This window comes from Saccopteryx leptura, chromosome 1, assembly GCF_036850995.1.
Source record: "Saccopteryx leptura isolate mSacLep1 chromosome 1, mSacLep1_pri_phased_curated, whole genome shotgun sequence".
NCBI lineage: Eukaryota > Metazoa > Chordata > Mammalia > Chiroptera > Emballonuridae > Saccopteryx > Saccopteryx leptura.
Window position 1 is genome coordinate 117859487 of NC_089503.1, and position 19050 is coordinate 117878536.

The 19050-nt window shown below is 35.4% G+C and overlaps 1 protein-coding gene across 3 annotated transcripts in view; it reads left to right on the forward strand.

The window, feature by feature from the left end:
* Positions 1–19050, forward strand: part of CDH18 (cadherin 18) — a 706139-nt gene that overhangs the window by 454931 nt on the left and 232158 nt on the right. For all 3 annotated transcript variants that reach the window (XM_066374093.1, XM_066374085.1, XM_066374101.1), the window contains exon 3: positions 5355–5649. In XM_066374093.1, the coding sequence (XP_066230190.1) occupies positions 5355–5649 (295 nt within the window). The remainder of the gene's footprint in view (positions 1–5354; positions 5650–19050) is intronic.

Consider the following 19050-nt stretch of genomic DNA (forward strand, 5'->3'; position numbering starts at 1 on the left):
CCCCTCCCCCCTCCTTCCTCTCTGTCTCTCTCTTCCCCTCCCGCAGCCAAGGCTCCATTGGAGCAAAGTTAGCCCGGGCGCTGGGGATGGCTCTATGGCCTCTGCCTCAGGCACTAGAATGGCTCTGGTTGCAACAGAGTGACGTCCCAGATGGGTAGAGCATCGCCCCCTGGTGGACATACTGGGTGGATCCTGGTCGAGTGCATGCGGAAGTCTGTCTGCCTTCCCGTTTCCAACTTCAGAAAAATACAAAAAAAAAAGCCAATATATACTCAAAAAGATAAAATTTGAGATATAAGGTAGTCACATTGATCCACAGAAATTTTGAATTTTAGTCAGTGAAATAGTACAAATTTCTTGATTAGTTTACAAGACCTAAAAAAATCATTCTTATTTCACCCTCTGGACTTACCTTTTTTTTTTCCCTAAAGACTGCATCATTCATTGTTTGTTTTGTTTGTTTGTTTGGTTTTGTTTTTTACATAAAAGGACAATTTTGTATCCGAGTAGTTTTTCTAGCTTATGTTGTTCTGCTATTGGAATTTTGGAAACTTGTCAACTTTTTTCCCTAGAATTTTTGAAAACCGTATCCTCATTTAATTACACTAAATTATTAAATTACATTAGAAACTTTGTTGAAATTCACTTGATTTTTCATTTTTTTAAATTTTAGCCATTCTTGTACATGTGGTAGCTTGTGGTTTTAATTTACATTTTTCTAAAGATTAATGATGTTGTTGATCACCTTTCCGTGTACTTAATTGGTTATTAATATATCTTCTTTTGAAAAGTGTGAATTTATATTTTTTGTCCATTCTCAATGGGACTATGATTTTATTGTTAGATTTTAAGTATATTTATAAATTCTAGATAGCAGACTCATATGGTTTATGAATATTTTCTCCCACTCTGAATTTTCTCTTCACTTTATTGAAAGTATGCTTAGAAGCACAAGAGTTTTTTTTTTTAATAAATATATTTTTATTTTAATGGGGTGACATCAATAAATCAGTGTACATATATGCAAAGAAAACATGTCCAGGTTATCTTGTCATTCAATTCTGTTGCATACCCATCACCGAAAGTCAGATTTTCCTCTGTCACCTTCTATCTAGTTTTCTTTGTGCCCCTCTCCCTCCCTCTCCCCCTCTCCTTCCTTCCCACCCCCTGCCCCCCTGTAACCACCACACTCTTGTCTATGTCTCTTAGTCTCTTTTTTATGTCCCACCAATGTATGGAATCCTGCAGTTCTTGTTTTTTTCTGATTTACTTATTTCACTCTGTATAATGTTATTAAGATCCCACCATTTTGTTGTAAATGATCCAATGTCATCATTTTTTATGGCTGAATAGTATATCATGGTGTATATGTGCCACATATTCTTTATCTAGTCTTCTATTCTTTTTTTATATATATACAGTGCTTAAAGGCTTTAAGCAAACTCTTGGCCAATACAGCAAGAATCCATAAAAGAGCAGTGTCCTTAACATGTTCACCAAGTCCAAGTTGGCCCCAATACCATGCCAAATCCCTGAAAAATGCAACCCAACCCCAGTTCAGTCTGTTAGGAGCTGTCACAAGGAGCAGGAGTTCAGGAAAAGTCCACATCCAGGAAAAGTCCGCATTGTACTGGAATTGTTGTCACCATTGTTCCCACCACTCTGTGTTATGATAAGACACTGCTACTGCTGTCTCAGTAAATCTTCTAACCTGTCTGCTAAAAAGCATTCATTATATTTGACTAAAATCAACTTTACATTTCAAATATTTTTATATAATTCAATATAAAAATAATGAAAATCTTTCAAATGATATGGAAGCTAGTTAAACTTACAATGTAATATTTTCCTGGTTATTAAATCAGTACCATGTGTATAGCCAGAGTAATTCTATGTCACATGCTCTATTTCCAATCCTTTTCATTTTATGTCTCATTGCTCACCAGCTCAAAGGTATACACACTTCTGTCCAATTATCTGTATTACCTGATTATCTACATTCAAGAACTTTTCTCCATTTTTTACGATTTTTATCTGTCATATTACTTTTATTACTTGCTCATTCATTCATTCATCATTTCTTACCTGACAAAATCTAATAAAAAATATATGTTTTTCCAGGACCATAAAGCCCACTTAAAAGCCAAACAAGACAATACAGCCAAGTTTCTCTCACGTTTCACCTTTGATGCAGACTGTATATTGCTGAAAGACCTAAATATTTGAGAACCGTTGTGGTAGAAATGAAGTAATCCTAAGAATGCATCACATGTTGCTTCACAAATGGATATTATCTTAATCATGTAAACCATTAATTAACTGACTAAATGTCTTTCGTTGGTGTTACATAAAACTAATCATTTCAGGATTCCACCAGACCAACTGAGAGTTTAAAGAGTCCATTAATAAAATATTCATCTAGCCGACCAGGCTGTGGCACAGTGGATAGAGTGTCGGACTGGGATGCGGTGGACCCAGGTTTGAGACCCCGAGGTGGACAGCTTGAGCGTGGGCTCATCTAGTTTGTGCAAGGCTCACCAGCTTGGACCCAAGGTCGCTGGCTCGAGCAAGAGGTTACTCTGTCTGCTGAAGGCCCACAGTCAAGGCACATATGAGAAAGCAATCAATGAACAACTAAGGTGTTGCGACGAAAATCTGATGATTGATGCTTCTCATCTCTCTCTGTTCCTGTCTGCTGTCTGTCCTTATCTACCCCTCTCTCTGACTCTCTCTCTCTGTCTCTGTAAAAAATAAATAAATAAATAAATAAATAAAGAAAAGAAAATATTCAGTTTAAGTGTTTAAATAATCACTTAAATGATTTTTAGATAATTTTTTTTTTCAGAGAAGAGAGAGGGATAGTGACCTTGGGTCCAAGCTGGTGTACTCGGCTCAAACCAGATGAGCCCACGCTCAAGCTGCCAACCTCTGGATCTCGAACCTGGGTCCTCTGCATCCCAGTCCGATGCTCTATCCACTGTGCCACCGCCTGGTCAGGCTAAACTGAATATTTTCAACAACTAATATGATCTAAATATTTTATAATATTTTAATGTAACTTTTACTATGTTAGACAACAATATAAATACTTCTAAATTGCAATTCACTAATTTTATTGCATATATATTTTTATATTAGACATAACTTCTGAAACATTTAAACTAAGTGGTTTATTTAATTCTAAAATCTTTATGAATATGGAAACAAATCCAAGTCTTAAAAAAATCTAAAACAATAAAATTATTGGAATATTTTTCTTATAAGAATTACTATATTTATGTAAAGCATAGAGCCTATAATCTATTTAATAGATGTTATAAAATGACAAATTTGCTATTTATTTTGTTACTTCTGTTGCTGGTCTACATAGATAAGCCCTTTCTTTTTAAAAAATAAATATATATTTATTATATGAACTCTTAATCCCAAGTTAAATCATATCAGGTTAACTTCATTAAAAACATAGAGAAGTATGCAAATATATACTGAACATGAGTCAACTGTAACAACTGTTATGTCTTTCTGATAATAGTTCTTAAAAGACTTACCACTTTTTCCATAAAGCATTTAATTAGTTATTTTTACATTATACATATTTATAATTTATATGTAGTATAACAATAGCTAATATGGCTATCTGACCTCTTATTAATTTAATAATAAGAATGTGTCAGAAAAGGTTCTAAAAACATTTGTTCAAAGAATTTGTTGTTTTACTCTGCCATATTCATGAATTGATGCAGAGATAGAGAATATGAAACAGGCTGCCTATGGATAAAATGATTCATTTTTTCTTCTAGGTGCTAAAATGATGTCAAGAGACAGAAAGAAACAAATACATTTTTATACATGCATATAACTCTCTTCACTCAATTCATTCTGTATTCTTCTCTTAGTAGTTAATTTACTAATGAAGTGTGAATCTTTGAAAACTATGTTTTTCATTTTTTGCCAAGGAATTTTTACTTCTTTTTATAAGAGCCCTCCAAAAGCAGTTAGGAAATGATTTAATTTGTTCAATCTTCCTGAGTGAGTCTCATCAGAGTTTTGTCACTGTTAATGTCTTGTTTTCAAAAAGAAGTAACTTTATTCCTGATATCCTATGACTTATATTTCAATTGACTTCATTATTTTAAAAAAATATTGCTTTCTTTATGTTGTATTGTATTTTTCTATATTTTATCTTTAAATTTTTTTTCTAAGAGTTCAGAAACTTTAAAGTAAACCTTGAAAATTTTTAGTTAACTATGGCAAGAAACCAAAGTGCTATGTGAACAGATCATATTTTTTCAATCTTTCAAGTGTCAGAAATGAGCAAAAGGTAAGAAGTAGGGCTTATGTGACCAAAAAGGTTTCATATAAAGGAGAACTGTTCAGATCTTTTGGGAAAACAGTTCTACAAATATATAGTCATGATTTGAGAAAATACTACACTTGATACTAACTAGACATATAGCAGTGACATTCATGGAAATATTTAACTGAGTTTTGATGTTATAAGTTTAGTAGAAAATTAAGTATGAACTAACCTCAATTTAAAAGCATTTACTGATGTACAAATGACAAAATGTAAGTGAATATTGTCTTAATGTTATATATAATTCTTATTGATAATCACCTCTACTGAAATTTTATTTTTCTGGTTAATAACTGTTCAAAGAATATTTAATCATTTTAATTTTAATAAGTAATATTTACTAGTGTATCTCATTTAATTAAAAATCAGGGCTAACTTATTTATTAAATCTTTACTACTATTTCAATTTTGAGTTAAATTTTCATATGCTTTAAAGAAAGAAAATATTCCACATGAGTGTTTTATAATTCAAATCTAGACAATTAATCTAGAAATGTTTTAATTAAAAATTAATGTCTATGACAAATATGCACTTGTGCCAATTTCTTATAAGATTTAATCTCAATTTCTCACCATATTTTTTTAATTTTAAGTTTAAAATAGAATTCCAAACAAATACAAATAGCACATTTTTTTCTACAAGTATGGAAACAGTATTTCTCTCAGTGACTTACTAGTAATTTCTTTTCCCATTCTATTCTATATAGGTAGTAAAATGTTTATTTAGTAAAATAATAGCAAGGGTTATTGTGGGTTTTTTTATAAGTATTTTAAATTATCTTAAATTAATAAGTGGATGTCTTTTACAGATTATATTAAAAATACCCATATTAATAGTAAGTGGAGCAAAATGTCAGAAAAATAAATGGTTATAGTAACTCACAAGGCACCGAATAAAAGTCATAATCAAACTAATTATTGATAGGTGGTTTTCAGAAAATACTGTGTAGAGTTGGCATATAACTGCATGTTAAATTATTCTATATTTGTTTTATAGCTGCACTCCAATTCTGACAAAGGTGATGGGTCTGTCAAGTACATCCTTACGGGAGAAGGTGCTGGGACCATATTTATCATTGATGACACCACAGGTGACATCCACTCAACAAAAAGCCTAGACAGAGAGCAGAAGACCCACTATGTGCTTCATGCCCAGGCTATTGACAGACGGACAAATAAGCCTCTTGAACCAGAGTCTGAGTTCATCATCAAAGTGCAAGACATCAATGACAATGCTCCAAAGTTCACAGATGGCCCATATATCGTTACTGTGCCTGAAATGTCAGATATGGGTAAGAAAAATCATTTTTATACTTCAACTTAGTATATTTTTGAGGTTCCAAAAATCATGTTTTGAATACCGATTTTCATTTGTGTGTATGTGTGTATAGAAATTTAAAAAAGTTTCAAAATATTTTAATACCTTTCTGTGACTAAAAGCATTAAATTTATTAGTTCTAGATATTATAATATTTATTAAAATTAATTTCTAAATATGTAAGTGTAATTACTAATTTGATCTCAAGGAAACACAATCATAATTTGGAAAAGACTTGCAATTTTTGATTAACTGTTATTTATTTTTGACTAAGTACATTTTTCTAGTGTATTGTCAAGAACATACCAGCACATTTAAAGTGACAATTTGAGACATGAAAAGGCAACATAATTTTGGCGGTCTTCTGCTCTGTCTTTTAAGTTTGTAGTTTATGATCCAATTATAATAACATTAATACAGATAATGGCTACATTAATGAATAAAACTTTACATATACTTCTAAATACTTACATACATTATATATTTTTAAATATACAACAAACCTGTGAAGTATTTTGGATACCATTTTTAAAATGTGCCAACTAGCATACAGTAGTTGAGTAATTTTTCTAAATTCACATACCATATATATATATTTTTTTCCAGGTCTCCAGTCACCCTGAGGGTCTGACTTTTCCTCACCACTCAAAAATATCTGTGATCTAGCTATTTTATTTTATTTTTATCTCATATAGTTAATTTCCTGAATATAATTAAAGTTCAGGTATTATAATAATTTTTTACTATTTCTGACACTTAACACTTATAATTAGACTATATTATATGAGTAAAGATTATTGCCAAAATATGTACGTTAGACACAGTATGGATAAAAACAATGGACAAGTTGTAGATAGCTATGCTTACCTCAAGTTTACTGCATATATAAGATTATTTTAAATTAAGGTTATTATAATCATCAATCAAGTCACTGTGTATTCAATATATGCATAGAGGTTTTTTTTAAATTTAGAAAGATATTTTAAGTTTCATTGAGGTATACTTGACATATTGCACTGTAAAAGTTTAACATATATAGCATAATTACTAGACATATCTCATATACATAGGGTTTTTTGATGATAAGCTATAGTTTCTTCTCTGTCCAACTTCAGCCCATTTTAATGTTTTTTTTTGAGCTAGCCAGATAACTTCTAACACTATTAGAGATGCAGGTTGGAAAGAGAAACAAAGATCTCCTTCTTTTCCAGAGTGGCGGAGAAAAAAGAATTTGCCAAATGGGCTCCAATAGACCAGAAAAAATCAGTGAACAGGGGCTAGGCTTAGAGAGCCTGGGAGAGGCCCAGAAGTTACTCAGGCTCATTTGTCTCTACAGAAAACTGAGAGGAAACTAAAAGGTTCAACACTCTTAACTTTAGCAAGTGAGAGTTTGTGTGGAAAACGTAAACAGACTTCCTCCTCTTGCCATGTCAGGGAATGAGAGCCCATCTACCAGCCCCCTTTTCTCAAACAAAAGCGAAGAACTTTATGACTTGTGAGAATCCCACTGGGAAGGCCATATAGGGGTTACATAAGACCCCCAAGGGACACAAAGTCAGAAAGGCAAACATAGCCATAGGGCAATAGACAGAAAACTAAGCAGAGTAGGTACCACTAAGAAAGACAGTGCATTGAGAAGTAGAGAATAAGAGAACTAATATTTTAAGGACATTGCAAAGAAATTTCTGTAAGTCAAAGCCACAATTTCTGTAAGTAAACAACAAAAAATTAGGATATGAATTAAGTCATGAATGCTCACTATAGGACACAAATTATTATTCTGCAACTTGAGAACATATCAGATGAAAAAGAGTTGGAAAAAATCAGATGGCAAAACTAAAAAAATATGGAAATTGTGGGAAAAGATGAGACTTAGAAAATATGTTCATTAGACCTGTTGTGTGATTAACATATGTTCCTAGAGATCAGAATAGAGCAAATGAAGAAGGAACAATATTTCCTTAAAGTGAAGAATATACTAATATTACAAGTTTAATAGATTGTTATAAGTTCCAAGAAGGGGTTAATAAAATAAGAATCAAACTTCAGTAAATCTTGGCAAAGATTCTAAACCCTAAATAAAAGAGAAATTTTTATAAATTTTTACATTTTTAAAAATTTCCTACTAAGAAAGACAATATATTGAGATCATCATATTTATCACTTGAAATACTGGACTCTGGTTGACAGTTGAGTATCATTTAAAGGTTGTATGAAAACATAATTCATCTGTCAGGGTGAAAAATATTTGAAGAGTGATCCAGAAAGTATATAATTTTCTAGATAAGTTTCTTATCTAACTAAATATTTGAGAAAATAGTTGAATTTGCAAATACACTGCTCACAAAAATTAGGGGATCAAGGAACATGCAAATAACTCCAGTGCTTTCAGCCTTTTGTAGACTGTGCATTTTCACCAATGAAATAAAAGTTGGGTTTGCATCTCATTTGCATATTTGAATAACTTTCCTTGACTTGTTTAATAAAAACAAATTAAATGCTTCTTTTTTATCATTTCATATTCATTTTGAAATATCACTTAATTTTTGTGAGCTGTACGGTTGAAATGAACAGAAGAGAGATCAGAGAGTCAAGAAAAAGGACAAGGCCCTGGCCGGTTGGCTCAGCGGTAGAGCGTCGGCCAAGCGTGAGGAGGACCCGGGTTCGATTCCCGGCCAGGGCACACAGGAGAAGCGCCCATTTGCTTCTCCACCCCTCCGCCGCGCTTTCCTCTCTGTCTCTCTCTTCCCCTCCCGCAGCCAAGGCTCCATTGGAGCAAAGATGGCCCGGGCGCTGGGGATGGCTCTGTGGCCTCTGCCTCAGGCGCTAGAGTGGCTCTGGTCGCAACATGGCGACACCCAGGATGGGCAGAGCATCGCCCCCTGGTGGGCATAGCGTCGCCCCTGGTGGGCGTGCCGGGTGGATCCCGGTCGGGCGTATGCGGGAGTCTGTCTGACTGTCTCTCCCTGTTTCCAGCTTCAGAAAAATGGAAAAAAAAAAAAAAAAAAAAAAAAAAAGAAGGACAAGGATGGAAAAATGTTATCAGCAATGCACTCTGATATATGTGTGAGTGTGAGTGTATGTGTGTGCGTGAACAGAGTTAAATCTGAATGGGTACATTTAAGATGCTAACGAATGCAGCCTAAGACTCATGCAGTGTAAAAGAATTATTGCAGGAAAGGCTGTAGTCTGCAGACATAGGAGTAAGTCAGGATATTTCAAAATCCTTATCTAAGGCTTGATAGGAAGATAGAAATAGAAAACAGCCAGTATTCCCACGTTCTTTTACTGAGACGAGTGTGGTTGAAGGAGAATTATTTAATTACTAAAATAGTAGAAAAAAAGAACAGAAGAGAGCGGATTGTAAGTGTCTGTACTACTGTGGGCCTGGGCATGATTGTATTGAAAGAGAATGGCAAGCCACAGGCTGACTTTTGGAAATTAGAGTGTGTGTGTACACTCATTATTCTGGAAAACAAATGCACTAAATCATAATTGCATATAATGCACGTTGTGATATGAATGTATAGAAGGTGATATGAAAATCAAAAGAGAAGCTCACTTTACATTGAATACTTAAGAATAGGCAATATATAAATTGACTCTAATTTTAGAAATAAAAATTTAGTCATATTATAGAGGAGGGACCAGTAAACAGTGGTGAGGAAACGAATCCAGCTTGCTGTTTAGTTTTGTAAATGGAGTTTCTCTGGAACATGGTTCTAGCCATTGACTTAAATCTTGCCTGTGGTCGTTTGAGTACTGCTCTGGGAGACTTGAGTAGTTGCAATAAAGACTGACCCGCAAGGCCTAACATTCTTCCTGTGTTGCCTTTGCAGAATAGTTTGCCAACCTCCATGTAAGGGCTTTCAGGGGATGAGACCAGAGGTACGGGATAATTTGAGTAGAATGAGGTAGGCCTGAGAGACAATGTGTCTGCTATCTAGGTTAGGTAGGGTTCTGCCAGCCTGTTGAATAGCACATATATGCAAAAACATGGCATTTCATTATATGGTTACAAATAACAGGATTTATTTATTTATTTTTTACATAGACAGTGAGTGAGTCAGAGAGAGAGATAGACAGGGACAGACAGACAGGAATGGAGAGAGATGAGAAGCATCAATCATTAGTTTTTCGTTGCGTGTTGCAACACCTTACTTGTTCATTGATTGCTTTCTCATATGTGCCTTGACCATGGGCCTTCAGCAGACCGAGTGAGCCCTTGCTGGAGCCAGTAACCTTGGGTTCAAGCTGGTGGGCTTTTGCTCAAACCAAATGAGCCTACGCTCAAGCTGGCGACCTCGTGGTCTCGAACCTGGGTCCTCTGTATCCCAGTCCAATGCTCTACGCACTGCGCCACCACCTGGTCAGGCCAGATAACAGGATTAAGCTTATTCTCTTTAGGTAGACAGACACTGTAGTTTATCTAATTACAGCCTTCCCTTATTTGTTGCTGAGAGAATTCCGTTTCGTTCCGGGTGATACTAAGCAGAGTTAAATGCCCAACTCCCATCACTCCCTTTCATCTAGGAATGGCCAGTGACTTAACTTCTTGCTGGTAAGTTGGAAGTGGAGCCCAGTGGAAAAAAGATATAGGTTTCCTGATTGTAACACATAGCTGGCACCTGTGTCACCACTGCCATTTTCCATTCTTGCTGCCTGCAGTGCAAATATGGGACAGAAATGCAGCTGCCACTTGCAACTACAGGAGCAAGGCCTCTTGCTGAGTGAGGTGGCGCAGAAGAATAAAACGGCCTGGACTAATGGTACTACGGCCAAACTGCTGCTCCGTCCCTGGCCTGGCCATCCCAAAATCCTTCTTTTCTTTTTTTTTTTTTTTTCATTTTTCTGAAGCTGGAAACAGGGAGAGACAGTCTGACAGACTCCCGCATGCGCCCGACCGGGATCCACCCGGCACGCCCACCAGGGGCGACGCTCTGCCCACCAGGGGGCGATGCTCTGCCCCTCCTGGGCGTCACCATGTTGCGACCAGAGCCACTCTAGCGCCTGAGGCAGAGGCCACAGAGCCATCCCCAGCGCCCGGGCCATCTTTGCTCCAATGGAGCCTTGGCTGCGGGAGGGGAAGAGAGAGACAGAGAGGAAGGTGTGGCGGAGGGGTGGAGAAGCAAATGGGCGCTTCTCCTGTGTGCCCTGGCCGGGAATCGAACCCGGGTCCTCCGCACGCTAGGCCGACGCTCTACCGCTGAGCCAACCGGCCAGGGCTCCAAAATCCTTCTTAAGAAAGTAAATCACTTTCTATTTAAGCTCCTTTGTTCAGTCTCAGATATATGCAGGCACATTGAATCTGAATTGGTACTTGATACTGAATCCAAAGGAAGAGTGAGAAAGGTTTCATCCTCAGATAAGAAACAGTGATGTCATTTTTCATTAAGTGTCTTGATGTGTTAATAATACATGAACCGATAGCTCCTTTCTGCTTTCACTGTATAGTTATGATGCTAGTTACTTTTGCTATGACAACAATTCTGCTTTTTGCCTGTGGTGTCAGGTACCTAAATCTTGCTTGCCATCAACTGTAGAATCAATTGAATCTATTCAAGTTCTGATCAGTGGATAAGAGGAGATTGGACATTTTGAATTCAGACTTTGAGTTTTACAGAAAATCTGAAATTTAATCGCCACAAAAAATGAGTTTGTTTTGTCATGATCTGAGACTACAGATAATAATCACTGAAATAGCTACAAGAATGTTTATTGAGCACTCACCATGACATCGCCTGCCATTTGCAGTAATTTCACACTGGCATCATCATGAGGGTGGCGTTAAAATGATCCTTGATTTACAGAGGATAAAACTGATACATAGAATTAAGTAATGTGGCCAAGATTGCATGTTTATGAGAAATGCAACTGGAAAAGATTTCTAAGCTAGGCAGAGCTTTATTTTTTAAGTTCCCATTTCTTAACATTGTTAAACAAAATAGAAATCTATATCAAGCAACTAATTGAATAATTACAACAAAAAAGTAGATATTTTAGAATCCATAATTCAGAATTAGGGGGTCTTATCTAAGACCCATCAGAGTAGATTTGATGTTATGGTAATGATACTTTTGTTTAACACATGGGATATTGGAATAGCCAAATACCGTAAAGGGAAGAATTCCTCATAATTGCTTGGAAATATGGGAATAGGCATTTATTTTATTTTTATCTTTTTTTATTTTCCTGAAGTGAGAAGTGGGGAAGCAGAGAGACAGACTCCCATATGCGCCCAACCAGGATCCACCCCGGCATGCCCACTAGGGGGCGATGCTCTGCCCATCTGGGCCATTGCTCTGTTGAAACTGGAGCCATTCTAGTGCCTGAGGCAGAGACCATGGAGCCTATCTCAGTGCTGGGGCCAACTTTGCTCCAATGGAAACTTGGCTGCAGGAAGGGAAGGGAGAGATAGAGAGGAAGGAGGGAGAGAAGGACAGAGAAGCAGATGGGCGCTTTTCCTGTGTGCCCTGACCGGGAATCGAACCCAGGATCTCCACACTCCAAGCCAATGCTCTACTGCTGAGTCAGTCAGCCAGGGCCCATTTATTTATTCTAGAATCAAACCCCTTTAGGATTCCAAAGGTATGTGCTTCTGAAAAAAATCCCTCTGACAGCTTCAAAATATATATATTAGATGAAGTATAGATGAAGACAATGGATAAGTTCCAGGTAAGTGTATTTACCAAAAGCTGAAAAACCTTTTGACATGGATGGTATGGACAGTGAGGCAAACAGAGTAAGCCAGGGCCACTTTCTGGAGTGGAAAGAGCCTCATTAATTGATCTAAGGAGTGGAGTTTGGATTGAGAACCAGATGTTTGTTCTCATGATGTTGTGTGAAACAGAGTGTTTATCCCCATGGTAAATAACTCCATTTATAAACCATAAAAACAAAAACTTTAAATGTACTTATAAAAACACAACCACTAAAAAACAAACAAACAAAAAACTAAAGCTAATAAAAGACTTTAATGTAAGTTATGAATTCAATTATCAATAAAAATAAGCCATAAATTTGAGTGACTATACATTTGAAAATATATATGTGACATAATAATGTTAAGCCTAGTATGATGAAAGGTAAACTGAAATATGTGTAACTGTCATGAATGGCCGGCAGAGGGCTATTTTTATTACATAAGGAGATTTTTTTCTTTTGTTTGTTGTTGAGGTCCTTGGTTACTAACTTTATATGTTTCAGGTAGACAACAGCATGATAGTTGATATTTGTATACACTATAGCATGCTCACTAGCAAAAGTCTCATTTCCAGTCATCTCCATATATTTGACTTCTTTTATTCATTTCTCCCTCTCAATCACCCCCATTGTCTTCTGGTAACCACTATTGTCTGTATCTATGGATTATTGTTTTGTTTCGTTAGCTTGTTTCTTTATTGTTGTAGATTCCACATTTAGTTTTTGACCTGTTTTATCTGACTTACAATAATACTCTCAAGATCCATTCCTGTTACCACAAATATTGATTTATATTTTTTTTATGACTGAATACTATTTCATTGTATATTTGTGCCACCTTTTATATATATATATTTTTTTTTCTGAAGTTGGAAACGGGGAGGCAGTCAGACAGACTGTGGCATGCGCCTGACTGGGATCCACCCGGCATGCCCACCAGGGGGCGATGCTCTGCCCATCTGGGGAGTTGCTCTGTTGCAACCAGGACCATTCTAGTGCCTGAGGCAGAGGCCATGGAGCCATCCTCAGCATCCGGGCCAACTTTGCTCCAATGAAGCCTTGGCTGCAGGAGGGGAAGAGAGAGACAGAGAGGAAGGAGAGGGGGAGGGGTGGAGAAGCAGATGGGCGCTTCTCCTGTGTGCCCTGGCCGGGAATCGAACCTGGGACTTCTGCATGCCAGGCTGATGCTCTACCACTGAGCCAACCAACCAGGGCATGTGCCACCTCTTTTTTATCCATTCATCTGTTGATGAGCATTTAGGTTGTTTCCATTCCTTGACTATTATAAATAATGTTGAAATTAACATTAGTGTGCATATATCTTTTTGAATTTGTGTTCTATGCTCTGAATAAATTTCAGGAAGTGAGATTGCTGGATCATAAAGTAGTTCTACTTTTTTTTCTTTTTTTTTTACAGAGACTGAGACAGTCAGAGAGAGGGACAGATAGGGACAGACAGACAAGAACAGAGAGAGATGAGACGCATCAATCATTAGTTTTTTGTTGTGATACCTTAGTTGTTCACTGATTGCTTTCTCATGTGTGCCTTGACCACGGGCCTTCTGAGTGACCTCTTGCTCAAGCCAGCGACCTTGGGTACAAGCTGGTGAGCTTTTTGCTCAAGCCAGATGAACCTGCATCAAGCTGGCTACCTCGGGGTCTCAAACCTGGGTCCTCCGCATCCCAGTCTGACACTCTATCCACTGCGCCACTGCCTGGTCAGTCAAGGTAGTTTCATTTTTATTTAGGGAATACTTACACACCATTTTCCATACTGGCTGCAATAATTTATAAGCCCACCAACAGTATGTGAGGGTTCTGTAAGGATTTTTTTTTTAAAGAAAGAATGCCCTATAGCCAAATTAAAATGGGGAAATTACATTCACAGGAGAGTCACATAAAAAATAAACACATATTAATTATCCTTTCCAAAATCTCAAATTTTAGTAATAATTTATGACACCATAAAGGAGAAGGATATACCAATGTTCTCTTATCAAATACGCAGATTTAATAATCACAAAATTGTCAATGTGAAGAAATCTTAGAAGAAGGGTAAATTCTGATAGTTTGTTTTAAAAGGGAATTTGCCAATATCTATTAACATTTTAAAAAGAACATATTGATTTGTTGGGCAATCTCTATTGTAGAGACTGTATAGGTACTATTAAATGGATATGGAAAGATACCTATAAAAGAGTGCCCACTGCAGTATCATTCTTAATAGTAAAAATAGTCTGGAAGTACACTAATAAGAATGTTTCCTAATCAATGCCTCTACCTATCTATACAGATACCCTATGCAGTCTTAAAATGAATGATTTTGTATGTATATGCTGATATACAGAAATCTCTATTATCTTAGTAATTTTTTTTCAGAAATGAAATAGAAATAGTCCTCAGTTTACTTTAAAAAATAAGTATGTAAAAAAAAAGAGTATGTATTGCAGAACATGTGTGAAATCCACAGGAAATACATGAAGGAAACACATATAGGTGAAGGTGATTACTTCTGAAAAATGGGTTGTGGCTTTATCTGGTATGAGAAAAATAATATATTATTCTTTATTAAAAATTGAGGACTTGGTAAAAAAAAGGTAAAGGGATTAAGTAAAATTTACAGACACAGACAGCAATGTGGGAATTGCAAGAGGAAAAGGGTAGAGGAGGTAGAAGAGGGTAGAGGGGGGAGAAGGTGATGGAAGGAGACTTGACTTGGGGTGGTGAACACACAAGGCAATATACTGATGATGTATTGTGGAATTGTGCACCTGAAACCTCTAAAATTTTATTAACCAATGATACTTTATTAAATTTAATATAATTAATCAATTAATTAATTTAAAAATACTTTATATTTGCCATTTATAAAATGATAATAAAACTGAAATGTAGATTTGTAATGAAATGAAAAATTTAAATAATCTTAACACTTAATTTAACGATATATCAGTTTCTAATACTAATAAAGGCTAACAGTGTAGGTATGTGACAAAAAAAATTTGCCCCAGTATATGATGCCTTAGTAAATCACTGTTTTCATCATATACTCATCAATTCAGTTTTTAATCATCTAGTCATTAAGAAAAAACAAACAAACACTTTTTTATTTCTCTCCTTATATATCTCCTATTCCTTCTGGAGATAAGAAAAAAGATTAAAAGCATGTAGTGTGCCAAGGACTGTGATAGTGGCTAGTAATCAAAAGGTCAATAAACCAATGACACAAAGTTGAGCAGCCTGCACACATGGAAACAAAGTTTCAAGGGAGTGTTTGATAAAAAGTAGAGGAATTATAGAGTAGACAGAGTCCAGCTGGTGGATTAGGGAAGATAGTCTCTAAATCTTACATAATGCATAGGGGTTTGTCACTTGGACAAGAAAAAAGAAAGGGCATTTCACATTGAGAATACAATGATGAAAAATACTCTCTCTCCACTGTGATTTGATGGTCTGCTTAGGGTGTGTGTGTGTGTGTGTGTGTGTGTGTGTGTGTGTGTGTGTGTGTGTGTGTGTGTGTTTGGTGTTAGGGGAATGAACAGGATCATCATACAAATGACAAATCCCTTTATAGCTTAGCAAAATATGCTATGGAAATACAGAAAAGATAGCACTAGAGACTTCCTGGGAAGTGCAAGTTTTTATCAGATTATTATTTCTTGTATACATATAGTGTTAAGTAATGGTCATGGAGCCCTCCAAGTAATAGCTGTGTGCTATATTCCCAGGGAGAAATGCATAATGCGGTTACATATTTCTTGTCAGTGGGTAATAATAAGGAGGCAAGACTCTGGGAATCTAGATGGTTTAATAAGAAAGATACAAAATAAACTAAAGTGGTTTTCAATGCATATTTTAATAAAGTTTTTCTTTATCTCTTTGATTTACATCATGTAATTTCAGCCACTATCTAGTGAATCATATCCCCAAAGGCAGGATTTTTTAACCTTGCCCCTGTTGACACTTGGTAATGGATGCTGCTTTATTGTGGGGGCTGGTTTGTGCATTGTGGGATGTTTAACAGCATCCCTGGTCTCTACACATTACATGCCAGTAGCATCCTTCCTGCCACGGCTATAACATGATGTGTGCAAACACTGCCAAATGCTTTCTGGGGGCAAAATTGCTCTCAATTAAGAGCCATTGCCCTAGGGGACATGCAAAATAAAAGAATAAAAAAACATTTTAAAATAGAACTGAGATAGCTCAGTTGATTAGATCATCATCCCAGAGCCAGGAGAATGCCAGTCCGTCTGGTCCCCGGTCAGGGCACATAGAGGAATGGATTGGTGTTCCTGTCTCTTTCTTCTTTTCTCTCTTGCTAAAATCAATAAATGTTAAAAAATAGAACTGTAAACTAGAGAATATGGAATTTGTTAAATTTATAATCACTTCCAAAGAGAATCCAGTAGTGTTAGAATACTCATGCTATTTATTTTATGAACAAAAACTATCCTCTCTGCCCAGATAAGCAATTTCATGTTTAAATATTAATTTCCACTTCAAATGCACAATAAAATGAAAACTGCAATGTAAATATTTGGAAAGTTATTTATGCTCAATGAAAGAAGAATAATGGTGTGGCTACTTCAAAGTCATGGTTCTCATTTTTTAAAATGATAACTCTATCTTTTTTTATAACATTAATTTAGAAAAGGACCATTTGAATTATGTTGGGTTTCTAGTAAGCTACAGGCTGTCATATTGCTCTTTTTTATTTATCTAAAACTGTAATCAAATTAAAAACAGTGAACATATGTGGACAGAATGACAGTACAATGCTACGGAAAGCCAATGTAACTTGAATAGGCCCATGAAAAAACTTTTACACTTTTCATCCACGCACATTTAACACTTTTTTCTGTGACATGTAGTTCATGACCATTCCAGCCTCAATGGCTTTACCACCTACTACAAATTATTTTATAGAAGTACTTCTCTAATGTGTTTATAGCATTTTACTAACTATTTAGTTTTTTAAAGCTGAGGCTTAAGAATATGAAATACAAAGTCAATAATATTAATTATCATATGGCACAAAGTGGAAAATAACTATGAGATGAAATTATACCTGGTCTTTGAGTCAGCATGTAAGTGCATGTGCAGCATTTTGGAAGTAAAGATAGAATGAATAACATTACATTTGTAAACAATATTCCCATCTCAGATGAAAAGGGCATTATATATCTTAAGAAATTTAGCAATATTACAATAAAATATCTTATTATAAAAAATGCTTTTTAATTGTATTGATCTCTTTAAAGCAATAATAGTGATTTTGGTTCTTCTATTTGTATGTAAGTTTATCCAAATTTCTGCAGTTAGAATCTTGCTTTCATCACGAATTAAGGATTTTTGGACTAAATTTAAATTTGGTTGCATGGCAGTCACTTTGAATTTTTTTTTTATAAGAATGCTTCCATCTAGAAGTTGTCTCAAAGTAAACCATCTTCTTTGTTTTTTACAGAAACATGAATAAGGAAATGTATAAATCTCTACCTGTTATCTTTTGTATATTAATAAATATATCTACAATAAAACATTATTTAAAAGCATTTTAAAATAACATTGTAGAAAGAATGTTTTTAATTTCTTAGAGATATCAACATATTACTTTGTATAAAATAATGTGTATGTCATTTAAAAATTTTAACTACAATGGGGTACTGAAACTTAGTTTGGGATATTGAAAAGATGATATGAAGTTTTACTCAATGATCCTTAAATTCTGCAAGGTTCCTTGTCTTTGCAGAAGTACTGAAACATCCCTAATCTTTTCATGCCTTCTTTGTTCCCCTCTCTAATCTCAGACCTGCAGGCTCTTTTCCATTTGCAGCTGTGTTCTTTGTTGCACAGCAACAAGTAGAGACACCAGCTGTGCTTGCTTTATTGAACTGCTTGTAGGGGGACTGATTTAGTTCTGCCCAAACATCTTGGGAGCTTCACCCTGGATATCTTCCAAGATTCTAGTAGCTGTTTTAAAATCGTTACCCTGGGGCATAATCCTCCAAATGAGGCTTTCAGTAATGTGAGGCTGACACTGCATTTATACATGGAAAATTAGGGTACATATGAAGAGTCACATAGGACAACTGATAAATCCTTACTTGGACAAAAATATCTTAAGTTTCATATTTTTTCTTCTTGTTTTTTATCTTATAACATTTTGTCTACATCAGTTAGCTATTGTTTTATAACAAACCAACAACTCAGTGGCTCAAAACATCATCCATTTTACAATAGACTATCAAGAAATAAAAATTTAAGAAAACAATCACATTTACAAATCCATCAAAAACAATAAAGTAGTTAGGAATAGATTTTACCAAGGAGGTGACAGATGTATACACTGAAAACTGTAATATATCGACATAAGAAATTCCAGAAAATACAAATAGAGAGATATTTTAGGCTCATGGATTAGAAGAATTAATATTGGTAAAATGTCCATACTACCCAAAGCAATCCCTATCAAAATTCCATTGGCATTTCTAAAGAAATAGGAAAATCAATGCTATCAATAAAAATAAAAAAAAATTGTATGGGATCATTAAAGAACCCAAACTGAAGAAGTTCTGAGAAATAACAAAGATGGAGTCATTACATTTCCTGATCTCAAACTATATTACATAACTCTATTAATCAAAGCAGAATGATATTAGCATAAAAACAA